This window comes from Hyalella azteca, unplaced genomic scaffold, assembly GCF_000764305.2.
Source record: "Hyalella azteca isolate HAZT.00-mixed unplaced genomic scaffold, Hazt_2.0.2 contig6852, whole genome shotgun sequence".
NCBI classification, from domain to species: Eukaryota; Metazoa; Arthropoda; class Malacostraca; order Amphipoda; family Hyalellidae; genus Hyalella; species Hyalella azteca.
In genome coordinates, this window is record NW_025936994.1 from 193,020 (window position 1) to 206,404 (window position 13,385).

Genomic DNA, 13,385 nt, shown 5'->3' on the forward strand with positions numbered 1-13,385 from the left:
ATTTTTAATGATTTTGGCATTGATTTTGTTTAAAAATTGCCAATAACTACCCTGTCTACCCACGCGCTATTATTCATATGACGAAACATGGATGTGCGTTTATGACGCAACAGCCGGGCCAGTGTGATAAAATGTCATTATGAATTTACACTCGCGACAGCCTATAATTTAATCACTTATGGCTTCAAAATTAGAAAAACTATTTCGCCAACAATACCACTTTATTTTTTTGAACATTTCCTCGTTATGAGGGAATTTGTCATACAAACAAGCGGCATTACGTCATTTCTATTTCTTACATTTCGCTCCATCTCAGTCAGAATACCTAACACGTTGCACTCGCGTAGCGCTTCAGTGCGAGTAGAGGTCGTCAACTTGTAGTAGGTAGTCTGGCTGTGTCGTGTCAGTCCTGGGAGTGGAAAAAATGTCGGCTACTCGTCAAACGCCTCCATGGCAAGCTCCGAAATTAATCGAGGACAAAAAATGGAAGCTTCATTTGTACAATTCAATGACGAGAAGAAAAGAAGAGTTCATTCCGGCCAAACGAGTAGTTTCATGGTACAGTTGTGGACCAACTGTTTATGATCATGCCCATATGGGCCATGCTAGGTAAGTTTGCTTAGGAGGCTGGCGCCCGTGTGCTAGTTTCTAACATAACTTATTTATTACATAATTTAATATAATACATTTCATGAGAGTAATTGTAATACTATTTGTCGAATCAGTTTATTTCTATATTCATTTGGAGATGTGAGATCAATCATAGTAAGTTTTTACAGTGTTTACTAGTGAGTTAGCCACCTGTATGTAACTCAGACAAAAATGCCAGTGGATCTGGTAATTTTGTACATTTTTGCCCCTCCCTATAGACTTTTTCCTTATTCTTCAGTCAAGTTCAGTGAAAAGTAAGAGAAATAGCCTTTTTTATTTTTGACTTTCAAAAAGTACTTGTTAAACTGGGTATATCATTTTTACCTGCAAGGCTGCAATATTAGGAAACTTTGGCCTGATATCCCAAATTGGCAGTTAACTTGTAGATCATAAACAAAAACTATGTTATTCTTATCACAACATTACAGGGTAGAATTGTAAAATTAGTGGTTCAATTAAAAAAAGTGTTCTGCCTTGAAAAAAATGTTCCAGGCAACTAGAAACAGGTTTGTAGGCTGTCAGAAATCAGCCTTGGCAATCAGCATGAATGTTACATCAGGCAACACAGTGAAGGTCCCAAGATTGTTAATTGTGCATGACTGCACGTCACTCACGGATAAGCAAGAGGGATCTACAGAAGATATACTATCTACTCTTAATATAATGGTTTCAAATTAAATATTAATAAAACATTTATTGCACCTATTCTCTATGTCAGCTTTCAAATTGAGGATAAACTCATAGTCATCGGCAATCGGAAAAACTTCTTTAAGAAAGGCAATGCACAACATGACACTTGACTCAGTCAATCAGTTGACTGATTAGACAAGAGTACCATTAAAAAATTTAGCAATCAAACCTTAGATTCTGTGAGCCTTATGATTTCTTCATTATTAAAACTTTAGAAGGCTCACAATATATCACGTAAAGTTTTCACTCAATTATCATCTCTAAGTTTGGGAGCTTTATCTGCAGTTAATGCACTGTAGTTAATAGTTATATATACTACCTCGCCCACTGATTGCATCACAAGAACTAACAAGTAAATGCTAACCATCATTAGATTCCCACTGCCTTGGCTGTTGCACATGATTGATTCTGCATGTATAACATTTACAATTTATGAAGGTTATCGAACCATTCTGTTGAGTGTCAGTTACTGATAAATTTGTAATATAAAAGAATTTGTATCTATCATTTTTCACATGAGTATATTGGTGTTTGGTATTCCTGATCGAAAAGGAAGGAGTTTCCATGTCTCAGCTTATTGCATCAGTGGTCAGTTTTGTATTCGTGGATTGAATCATAGGCAGTTTTTCATGTATTTATGAGTGAATGTACATATAGTGAAGATGTTATTCTTTGTGATTTCCATCATTAGTGACATAACTACATTACGGTATTGTATTATGCACTTGAAATAAGAAGTGTAGCATTATGCATTAAATAAGCATCAGTGCATTAACATTGTATGCATTTGGGGCAGTCCATTCTAGCTTTCTAATGCTGATTGGATTCCAGTGGCTGTGACATTGCACACATGGTGGCAGGGAATTATTGTGAGTACTTATCGGTCCACCGCCGTGCGTCGGTCTTAACCCTTCGCAAGGCCCCATGCCCTTGGCCCTTGGGCCCTCTTGCAAGTTGTAATGGTCTAAACTCAACAGTTCGACCCCTGGAAAGATTTGAAATGATTTTGTATGAGGTTTTACTAAGGGGTAATTGGTTAATTTTGTTGGGTAAGATTCGGGGTAAATGATTGTGGTAACCTATGATTTAAGCTGTTTATGAAAAGTGTTACGGTAGGCCTATTGTCTATACTACTTAGATATATAAGACATAAAACTAGTAGGTCTATTGATAGTGCTGTGCACTGTGCTAATAGCTAGTACCTATCTGTCATGTGACTCTTCAATGTTTAGAAGATCTGCATTTCTGCAGTGTTTTTGCATATTGAAGCCAGTTAAATGGACAATATTTAGCTTGTTACCTTGCTCCATACAAATTTTACAAAGCTAATGAATAGGCTTATCAATAATTGTTTACCCAAAAATCCCTAAGTGGCCATTATTGAAGGCAATAAGTGCCCTTTTTAGCCATCCATTATGATCCATATACTGTTATTGTTAGTAGGCTAATTGCAACATAAAAAATAACCTTTCAAAAAGATAAAAAAGCTGAAAAAATGAAAAAATCATTGATTTTTTATTTTTATATTTTTTTTCAAAAATCAAAAAAGTCACCAACCCTGTCAAGAAGTCAGATGTTTGAAAAAATATTAGCTCAATAGTCTCACATTTATGTAATATTTAAGATTTACATTTAAATTTTTAATTTTCTAACATTCAAAGTTTCACATGACTGTTTTAAGTTTATCCTGAAGTCAAAACCATAGTTAAATAATTTCAATATGAAAACAAATTTCAATATTATCATTACCTTTTTTAGCGTATTTTCTCATTTATGGAAAAAATGCACTATTGTGCTTGCCATGTCCATCCGTCTGTTCATCTGTCTGTCTGTGCGTCCGTGCCATCACGTTTTTGTTGATGAAAAAATGCGCTCTAGGTCACTCACTGGAGTGAGTACCTACTGAGTTACGTTTTTAAAAATCTTAATGCTATGTGGTACCGTCAACCGGGGCTACTCGGGACAGGCCTCCGACACGGCATAAAACTGTTGTAGTAGCAAAACTAATTGGAATATTGCTAAACTAAAAATAGTGGCATAAACGTCAACATTTTTCCTATCTATGTAGTATAAAGGAAGTCGAAAAATACTACATTTACTTGATTTGAAAAATTCCTGAAAAAAATGGTGAAAAACTATATTTTGTAAAGTTATAACTGCTAAGGTATGTAGCAAAAAAATATTTGCCGTATTAAAAAATTTTACTTACATAAAAGTTGCACCCAGGTGTCGGCTTGAAAACGTAATTGACAGAATTTGCCTATCTCATTCCAAAAAGAAATGGCAGCCATTTCCGCACAGCGGGGCTACTCGGGACACCCCCCCGGGACTATTTGGGACACCCCCAAAAACGCATTTACGGTAGAACCTCAGTTAGCAAAGGCTCCAATTACAAAAAAAAATTGATTAAAAACAAAGAATATTGATCACATTTTCCTTGCTCAGCAAAAAAAAATTCACTTATTGAAAAATTAGTGCATCATCTGTCATCACAAAATTGTGCATAGCATGTCATGTATAGAATTGTGCACCAGGCATCATAGAATGAAAAGTAATTGACCTAAACTATGATTTATTTCTCCAAAAGATACGTTGGTTGTCACTGAAACATTCCTTTCTGTTTCAGGTATGTTTTTCACAATCTTTTTTACCATAGTAAATTCACTTAACCCAATTAAAATGATGTGAAATTACGAGCCGTCCTGTAAGCTTACAGATACAAAAAAAATGCCATAAGGCTGCTGATGTGAAGCTTGCAGTGGACAAGGTTGTTGTAAATGCTCAATGGCAAGTTCATGGATATGGTAATATTGCATCAATAATATGACGGTAATTAATGTATATGGCAAATATCAATAAAGGAAAAACGAGTAAAAATCACAGAAAATGTCGTTTATTCTACCTCTACATCATCTACAATGAAAGAGGAGGACTTCAAAGTACTGTTAGTAATGGATGAGTACGCTCTGCCTGCTTCAAATGTTTTGAAATGAAGTTTTATTCCCATTGTCCCGAGTAGCCCTGACCGACAGGGCTACTCGGGACAATCTTTATTTTGTGTCAGGCACCTTACGAATAGCATATGGAATTTTTTTGACAATGCCATTCGATTGCCCTCGCAAAGAGCTATAAAATGAGCCTAAATTTGTTTATGAAATGTTTCATCGTAAGAAGTTATTAACAGTTATTAACAAAAAAAACAATCAAATCTGTCCCGAGTAGCCCCGGTTGACGGTACTTATTCATATCATCTTGAATTAACAGCGCAAATGGACACTACAACCCATAATTGCAAATTATCTACTAGCACATCCACAAATAGGATCGGAAAAATTCTATTTCTTTAAAAAATCAGACACCATAGGCCAAAGACCAAAGCTAGACCTTTTTTTAATGAATCCCAAATCTCAGTGCTTGTTAGTCATATACTTTTATTTTATCAAAAATTTCATATCTCACCAATGAAATTTGATGTCCTGCAGTGTAGTTCCATTCTCCTTCCACCAACTTTTATGTGAATGCTTTCATTCAAGAATTTAATTGTTGCATTCATGCTACCCGACTCTTGCTCAAATTTTAAACTTGCAAAAGGTTTTGTTAGTGGTCTTATAGTAGGTCATGTCAGACAGGTTGCCAGCAGCAATGAAACTATAATGCATCATTGATTAAAACAAAAAAAAAAAAAAATGCTTCATAAGATGCTAAATTGCCTCTGAGATGACACAAAATGTTTCTCTTGTAATTTTTAGGGTAAGATTGTAGCTATTATACAAAATTTGCTATGTTTTCAACATTGAGTTTGATGATTTAGAAAATAGGTTTATGGCTTGAAAACTGAACTCAGGGCCACCAATTTGTTGAATCACAATAAAAAAAAATTCTTGGCTCAGAGAGGAGATCCTTTCAACACTAGACTGCAACTAGAGCAGTGGTTCCCAAAGTGGGCAATACCGCCCCCTTAGGGGCTGTGGAAAGATTTTGGGGGGGCAGTAAGGAAGAGAGCGGTGGGGATGCAATATAGGTGGGTGGTAGTCCAAAGTCAAAGTCAGAAATTCAAACGATGATTTGTTTGTTCGACGATTTGTATACAACATGTGCAGCACATGACTCCCAGCAATTGGTTTTGTCACCCAGATCTATTTTTTTAACCTCTCCTGGGTTTACGTCTCGGACAAAATTCCGGCTGGCCTCACTGCCAATTTCCAAATTCAATACCGGTAATCAAGGAATATCTCTCAAACTAATGAACTTGACTCGATGAAACTTTGTACACGTATTCATTAGGACGTAACAATAATGTTTAGTTTGTAAAAATTGTTTGAATTGTGCCATCTTTGTTTTTTGCCATAGTTATATGACAATAAGGGCTGAAATTCACAGTAATCAAGTAATTTCTTCCAAACCACAAAACAGATTCGTATGAAATTTTGAATTTGCAGTCCTAAATACTGAAAGGTAATGTTTAGCTTGTGAAATTTTTTTTGTGCCTTCGTTCGCGAGTTTATTTTTTTTTCATTTCACCTTCATTCGTGATTCACACAGCACTGCGAATTTCGACCTGTTTCACAATATAAGCGTAACTCACAAATGAAGGTGGAATTGAAAAAAATTACAAGCTAAACATCACCGTTAGGTTCTGATGAATACATGTTCTAAGTTTCATTGACCTGCGTTCATTAGTTTGGGAGATATTACTTGATAATTGAATTTGGAGATTGGTCGTGAGACCGGCCACGAGTCCGGCCGTAAATTCGCCCCGAGACATCCTAGGTTTCTAGTGCTGAAACAGTTAAAACAGCTGAAAAGCATATTGGTTCACTAAATGGGGTCCTATTTGTGAAATATACCTACATTTGTGTTCAACCTTTCTCTTTCAAAATTGCAGCGTACTAAATTTCAAGAAAGAGGTGTAGGTATGTCTGTGAGGGGCGCTAGAAATTCACTAGGGAGCCAAAGGAGGCAACAGGCTGAAAAAGTTTGGGAACCACTGAACTAGAGCGTTCCAATTTAGAACTAATGGCCATTTTTAGCACTACTAAATTTTTGCTGACATCAATGCCACTAAGTCACCGCACCACTGTAATGTTGCCAGCCTTTGATAGAAACCATCTTTATTATAAATAAAATTAAACAACAAGTTAATAACAAAATACAAACTGCTTTGTAGTTATATCAGTAATTGAGCCCTAAAAATTGTTCTCACCAGTACACATTATTTGGTTTTTATCCACAAGTGGCAAAAAAGTAGAAGACATTACACTCCAAGAGGTCTAAAACAGAAAAAAAGTTGTATATAGAAATGTGGACCTGAACTTCTAACCAAGCTTTAAGTTTAGGCTGGCAATTATATGGCTAAAGAATATTTAACTGAGCTTCATGTTTATTCTAGCAATTATATGGCTAGATTTGTAACTACCTGAGCCCTATAGCCACCTAGCAATGATCTCTTCAAATTAGGCATGTCAGCAGGAATGGCAAAAATTTTCTGATGTTCAAAAACAATTGCTGCAAATTTGTCAGCCAGAATTTATTTGTGAATTGTGACATTTAAATGAGAAATTTTAGCTATAATCTGATCAATTTTTAGGTACAATGGTTATTATATGGTAATTTTTTCCTTTTATCTTCTCCCAGATCCTACATCAGTTTTGACATCCTGAGAAGAGTGATGCAAGATTACTTCAACTACCCCATATTTTTTGTTCAAAATGTTACTGACATTGATGATAAAATCATCAAAAGAGCCCGGATAAACTATTTATATGGTGAATATAAAAAGTAAGTATGGGATTAACAAATATTAGACTCCTGTCATTCATAAAATGACTACATAGATTTAGCATCTCTTTGGCTGGGTGATAAACCTGTTGAAAAGATATCCACATTACAACCACAAATGGAGCCATGAATGCATCCTTGAAGCTTTATTACAATTTACCTAATTATGTTGTTTATAATTGTTTATAAAAGCCATATTTGTAATTTTGCCAAAAATTTTTTACTTTAGAGCTTCAATATTTCAGTGATAAACTTGCTTTTTCAATCTGGGGAATTACTTAATTTTTTTCAATCATTGATTGTCCAGTTTTTGCCTGCAATTATATGTGGATGTCTATGTATGATTGAAATGGCTGATGGAATAGCTGAAAATACATCATTATCACAATTAGAAAGCCTGGCTGTGTGAGCTTATAATGAGCTTGGATGTATGTGCCACACACCCGAATGACAAGAATTTTGTAATTCTTATGTAACTTGTAGTATACTTGTATACCTATTATACCTATGTACTGAAATTCTCTCTTTGATAACAAACAATATTGGCTCAAAACCTATGCTATACAGTGAGACAGCAACTGAATTTGTAATTCTGTCTTTTCTGAAATTTCAGTTATTATTTTTTAATATTATGTTTGTAAATTTGTTTCAGAATGGTCAATATCCAACTAATTTGGATATTTTTTATTTAATCCAGAGGTTAATGATTTTTTTAAAACTTATTTATCATTAGTTTCACTGTTTAGAAATAAATTTAGAAATGAAAACATTTCAAACAAAATGGATTCTGCCTTAACCAATGACATGATAATGATGTTTAACTTATTCATGTACAGTTTTTTTTTGTAATTATTAGCCACTTGCAAAAGATTTTTAAGAATTTTGGTATTCAGCCTATGAATTTATTGTCCAGCACCAAATTTATAAATGGTTTTTGGTTTCAGGGAACAACGTTCTCCTGACACTATAGCTGGGGATGTTATAGAAGCCTTGAAGTTACATCAAATAAGACTGGCTGCGTCAGATCCTGACAAGCACCGCATGCTCATGGATCAGCTCAACAAAGTGAGCTTTAGGGACATGTGATATTGTAGTTCCATCATATTTTCTTCTTGTGAAAAATTTAAAATTATTGTAATAATTCACAAGATTTATTATTCACTCCACAGCTACATATTAGTCCATTAATGTTAATCCTATTCATTTTGCCTTATTTGGGCTCTGCGTTACTGCAAAGTTTTTGTTATCATGTCACCTGATTGATCCTATTTTTAGAAAGTATAAATATGACTGAAGTAAGAATATGTAAATGATGATGTATTTTCATCAGTTGTTAGGCCTTATGCTTAGGTAAATTTTTTCCTCATTTTTATTATATTACTATATCTAGGTACTTCTAATGTACTGCAGTTCTAATTCCATGTAAGTTGGAAACCATCATTTTAAGGTACTCGGTATACTGTATTGTTTTGAGGAATGTTTTATTTTTCTGATTATTCCTCATAATCTTGCCGTAGCTTCCAGTTTTGTTGTTCAAGCTGCATGACACAGTAATTTGATGTCTCAATAAATGCTTGGATGTTCTCAGGTGAACATCTTCGCGAGCGCCCTGCAGAGCATCAGGCAGAACAGCAGCAGCACTCCTGAGCAGCTGCAGGATGCTGCTCTCGAGCTCGTGGTTGCTGCCGAGCCTGTCTTGGGAGAATGGCTCGATAAAGAGAAGGGCTCCACTGTCACTGATAATTCTCTCTTTCTCAATCTACCTAGACACTTTGAAAAGGAGTACAATCAGGACATGGAAAAACTAAATGTGAGTTACATTTTTTTAAAGGCTTCGGTATTGCACTTGACTTGCTCAAAAGCTCATGTTTGATTTACCTTAGAAGGATGTTATAATATTTATCTGTAAATTGCCAAGAATTTTTTTTCTTCTTTGCCACATAATACATCATACTTCATATCAAAAATAAGGTATCATATAGTTGTATGTCTATACCTATATATTTTCTTTGACTTAAACTATTAATTTATTCATTTTATTCTATGTTTACTAAACTAGAAACGAATTTTTTTTTATATGTATCATTATGAGATGAACCTTTTATTACAGAGATTGAACCCTTGACATGAAGTTTTCATTTGTTATTGATACTTTTAAATCTTTTCAGGTGTTGCCTCCAGACGTGGTCACTCGAGTGTCAGAATATGTGCCTGAAATTATTGCTTTTGTTGAGAAGATCATTGAGAATGGCTTTGCCTATGCATCCAATGGTTCTGTTTACTTTGATGTGGCGAAATTTGATGCTGAGCCGAACCAGTATTATGCCAAGGTAACTCTTTTTAAAATGATTTTTGCCTTCTTTGAGTTGTAGCAAATCTGTAACCTGAATTCTCAAGCTTTTAATTGATTAGGAAATCTAAAACCAGTTGGTTCCTTCAACTAACCACTTTTACTGATTAATTTTGTATTTGACTCAACAATGATGTTATCCCTTGTGTTATCAGTTGGTGCCAGAGGCTTACGGCAACCAGGCTGCTCTCCAAGAAGGTGAGGGAGACCTCTCTGTCGGGGCAGACAGACTCTCGGAGAAGCGAAGTCCTAACGACTTTGCCCTCTGGAAGAACTCTAAGCCTGGGGAGCCTGCATGGCCATCGCCTTGGGGGAATGGACGTCCTGGGTGGCACATTGAGTGCTCCGCCATGGCTGGAGAAGTGAGCAAATTATTCAGTTTTTTAATTACTATCTATCAAAATTAGTCTTGGACGTCACTCAAAGTATTTGTCAACTATGATTTTCCCTACCTACTGTTGATTGTTAAAAATCTCATTGGTGATCTTAGTTGCTCATAATTTCCAGTGCTCTTGGATATCCCTCCTTAACTAGGTAAATTGTAATGAACATCATCTTTTGATTTACTGGTATCTGTTGATTTCAGGTTCTTGGGTCACAAGTTGACATCCACAGCGGGGGCGTCGATCTGAAGTTCCCACACCACGACAACGAACTGGCACAGAGTGAAGCTCACTACAAGTGCTCTCAGTGGGTGAGTGTGACCCACCTTTATAGCGAATCAAGGGACTATCTGGAGATTTTTAAAGATGTTGATACCTGGAGATCAGTAATGTCCATTTAATTAATTTGTACCCCTCTGCAAACAACCAAGCCTCTATAAAGCTGGACACTGGTCTGAAGCAAATTAAGACAATATTGTTAGTTACTGCACAACACCTAACTACGTCCTGTGTACGCCCTTTTTATTAAACATTTGATCATGTGCATTGATATTCGAGTGATTGGTCCACAATCTGTAATTTTTTTATTATTACGTCGATATTGAATAATGTAAATAATAAACAGAACTGTTACAATACAAACAGTTTTCTTAAGATTTTTTAAGCCCTGATAAACATTTTAAACTTAGCATATGACTACTGGTGAACTCCTCCAAAAGAGTAGGTATGCTGTTCGTACTGTAGCATAAAGGCTTTGATCGGTTTCAGATCACGTACTTTCTGCACACTGGTCACCTGCACATCGATGGCTGCAAGATGAGCAAAAGCCTGAAAAATTTCATCACGATTGGCGATGCTCTGAAGCAGCACTCGGCGTCGCAGCTGCGCGTAGCCTTTCTACTGCACCACTGGAAGGACACGCTCGACTATAGCAGGTCAGATAGAATGATAATTTTTACACTAAGTGAAAAACAAATAGTGAGCGTTACAAACTGTATCTAGTAAAACTTGTTAAAGAAGTGTCAAAGATCCTCAGTATTAGAAAACGAAAATTGACTTCAATTCACTTAAAGGCAGATCATTCATTGTAGCATTACTTGTAGTTATTTTTCCTTTAAAACCTATGCCATTGCTCGAATTAAATAACGTCAGCGCCCAATGCCTTAACACTACTTCCTTCACGACCATTACTGTCGCATTGATAATTTTTTCTCCATATCTACCATTATTGGTGTCACTAACATTAGTTATTTCCCATGTAGCAACACAATGGAAGGCGCGCGTCAGTATCTGAAGATGGTGACCGAGTTCATGCTGAGCTCCAAGGATGTCATACGGCGCTGCGGGCCCTCGTCCACCATCTGGCAGGCTCCTGAGAAGACTTTGAACGCCGCCTACGACCGCACTCGGTGAGGCGCCGAGAATAATATTAGTAGACAACTCAGGAGTATTGCGTGGGTCGCGACCAGGCATTGCATCGGTCATAACCTGGTACGTATTGCATGGTTCATAACGAGACATTGCAGACGGACATGACGAGCACAATAGTGCATTTTTTTCATAAATGAGAAAATGCGATAAAAATCAAACAGCGAAAAGAAAACATGTCAAGACAACGTAATGATTATGCAAAACGATCTTACTAAAACTTTGCGCAAGCACGATTTTAGCACATGTCACTGAAAGTTCTATCAAACGCTTATGGCTTCATCGATCTGTCTGATTTTTGGTGGAGAAATGGAGAAAAACATAGGGAACAAATCCTGACCTTCCAAAATTTTTAACTCTATTACTTTTCGAGTTACAGACATTCAAAGTTGGGTATCGTTTTTTTTTGGGGACACCCTGTATAGGCACTGCACGTTTGCTAAAGATATCAATCACAGTTAGAATGTAGTTATTAACTTGATCAGAATACTTCTGCATGTCAACTAAATTTGCCTGCTATTGATCATCAAACTTTGCTACTTCGATTCTAAGTGTGTTAGAATTATGTTTTATAGGTTTATGTAGAGTGCATGTTTCCAGTGACTACAACGAATTCATGACTTGTTCTTGAAAAGAACTGTTGCGAACATGTTCATTTATACTCATGTAGCCGGTTTAGGATTGTAATAAATTTCATTCAAAATTGCACCACTCACTTCTCTGAGTGGGCTTCTACGTTTTTTGATACTCTAAGACCTACATATTTTTCCAGTCACTTTGCCATTAACTAATTTTAAGTCAGTTCCAATATGTTCAGACTCATTTGGAACTATCGCAATTTCAGCCGCTGTCTTCGCTAGGATATCATCAGACTTGTTTCTGTTTTTAGTTCTTGTATGCATATTATAAAATACATCTGCAAGCTCTATCCAATGAAATAACTCCCTTATATAACCTTCATTCAATCTTTTTTGTACTTTTTTGCCAGGGCCACAGAAGGAGTAGGTGTGCTTATCATTAAAAAACCGTTGGGAACCTTCTCAGATTTAATGTTGAATGGTAATTTTAAATGCATTTCTGGCAGTGGTAATTTCCTCAACATTGTGTTAAAAATACCGCTCCCAGTTTTTTCATTTTGAAGAAATGATTTCAGCTGGTTTAAATATTCACTATTATCGGTTGATAGTAGCTGAGGATAGTTTATTAATGCATGCTTTTTATTGTGGACTGTCATTTTTATTACATTATTTTACAAAATACTTTTAAAAGACTCGATGCAAGTCCATCGAATTTCTTAGAAAACATTTATCACGATATAACAACGAACGATCCGAAATTTTTATCAGGAATATAACATCCGAAATAATTCAAGTAATTAAGCAAAAAAATATAATATTAAATTACGGTTGAATTTACAAGTCGAGTTCTATAAATTATAGGTAATTAGGCAGTGAGATAAGCATAATACTGCTTGTTTCAACTATAACGAATTCATTGATGTTTCTAGGATTCACAATAATTGAAATACAATTAAAGGACTGTTTAATAATTTGATGCAAAGAATTGAAGGATTTACAAACAACTGAATGTTTTTAATGTTGACTGTCATTTTTATCTTAATGAATATTAGAAAAGTTGCTATATGTACTTCACAATTTAAATTGTTCATTACAAACTTTTAAGAGGTTCTATCTATATTGAATTACCAGAAGAAATGAGACATCCTTATAAGATAATAAACATTAAAACCCAAGATAATATATGTGCTTCACGTGAACGGTTGCGCACCATTTCTGCAGAAATGAAAAAAATAGTAATAGAATACCTAAAATATTAAAGAAGAAAGCTGAAGAGTTGGATTTTACAAATGTCGAATTCTCTATGAAAGTTAAAGACATCTATAAATTTGAATATATGAAATAATATGTTTATAAATGTATAAAGCTTAAATTATTGTTTGGGGCTGTGCTCAATTCAAATTACAAAAAAAAATACAAATAAAAAATATAAATTAGAAGTAACGGTGTAATTTCAGTATTGTATAGAACAAATGAGAACGAAAGTCATCATGTCCTGATGAAGTCTTTAAGTCCATTTATTTACAA

At 35.3% G+C, this 13,385-nt stretch overlaps 1 protein-coding gene across 1 annotated transcript; it reads left to right on the forward strand.

Moving 5' to 3' along the window:
* The first annotated feature begins 317 nt into the window (after nt 1-317).
* On the forward strand, nt 318-11,280 carry LOC108677439 (cysteine--tRNA ligase, cytoplasmic). Its single transcript, XM_018165658.2, has 9 exons — nt 318-609; nt 6,976-7,119; nt 8,064-8,184; nt 8,708-8,929; nt 9,288-9,449; nt 9,625-9,831; nt 10,056-10,163; nt 10,621-10,787; nt 11,115-11,280. Exons 1-9 carry the CDS (start codon nt 425-427, stop codon nt 11,263-11,265), a joined length of 1,467 nt encoding a protein of 488 aa, XP_018021147.1. The 5' UTR covers nt 318-424; the 3' UTR covers nt 11,266-11,280.
* Nucleotides 11,281-13,385: the final 2,105 nt, after the last annotated feature.

Excerpts from the sequence above, each read along its gene's own strand:
- LOC108677439 (XM_018165658.2), top strand. The coding sequence starts at position 425 with ATGTCGGCTACTCGTCAAACGCCTCCATGGCAAGCTCCGAAATTAATC. Across the intron at positions 8,930-9,287 it reads AGGACATGGAAAAACTAAAT|GTGTTGCCTCCAGACGTGGT; the intron begins GTGAGTTACATT and ends AAATCTTTTCAG. Across the intron at positions 10,788-11,114 it reads GACACGCTCGACTATAGCAG|CAACACAATGGAAGGCGCGC; the intron begins GTCAGATAGAAT and ends TTTCCCATGTAG.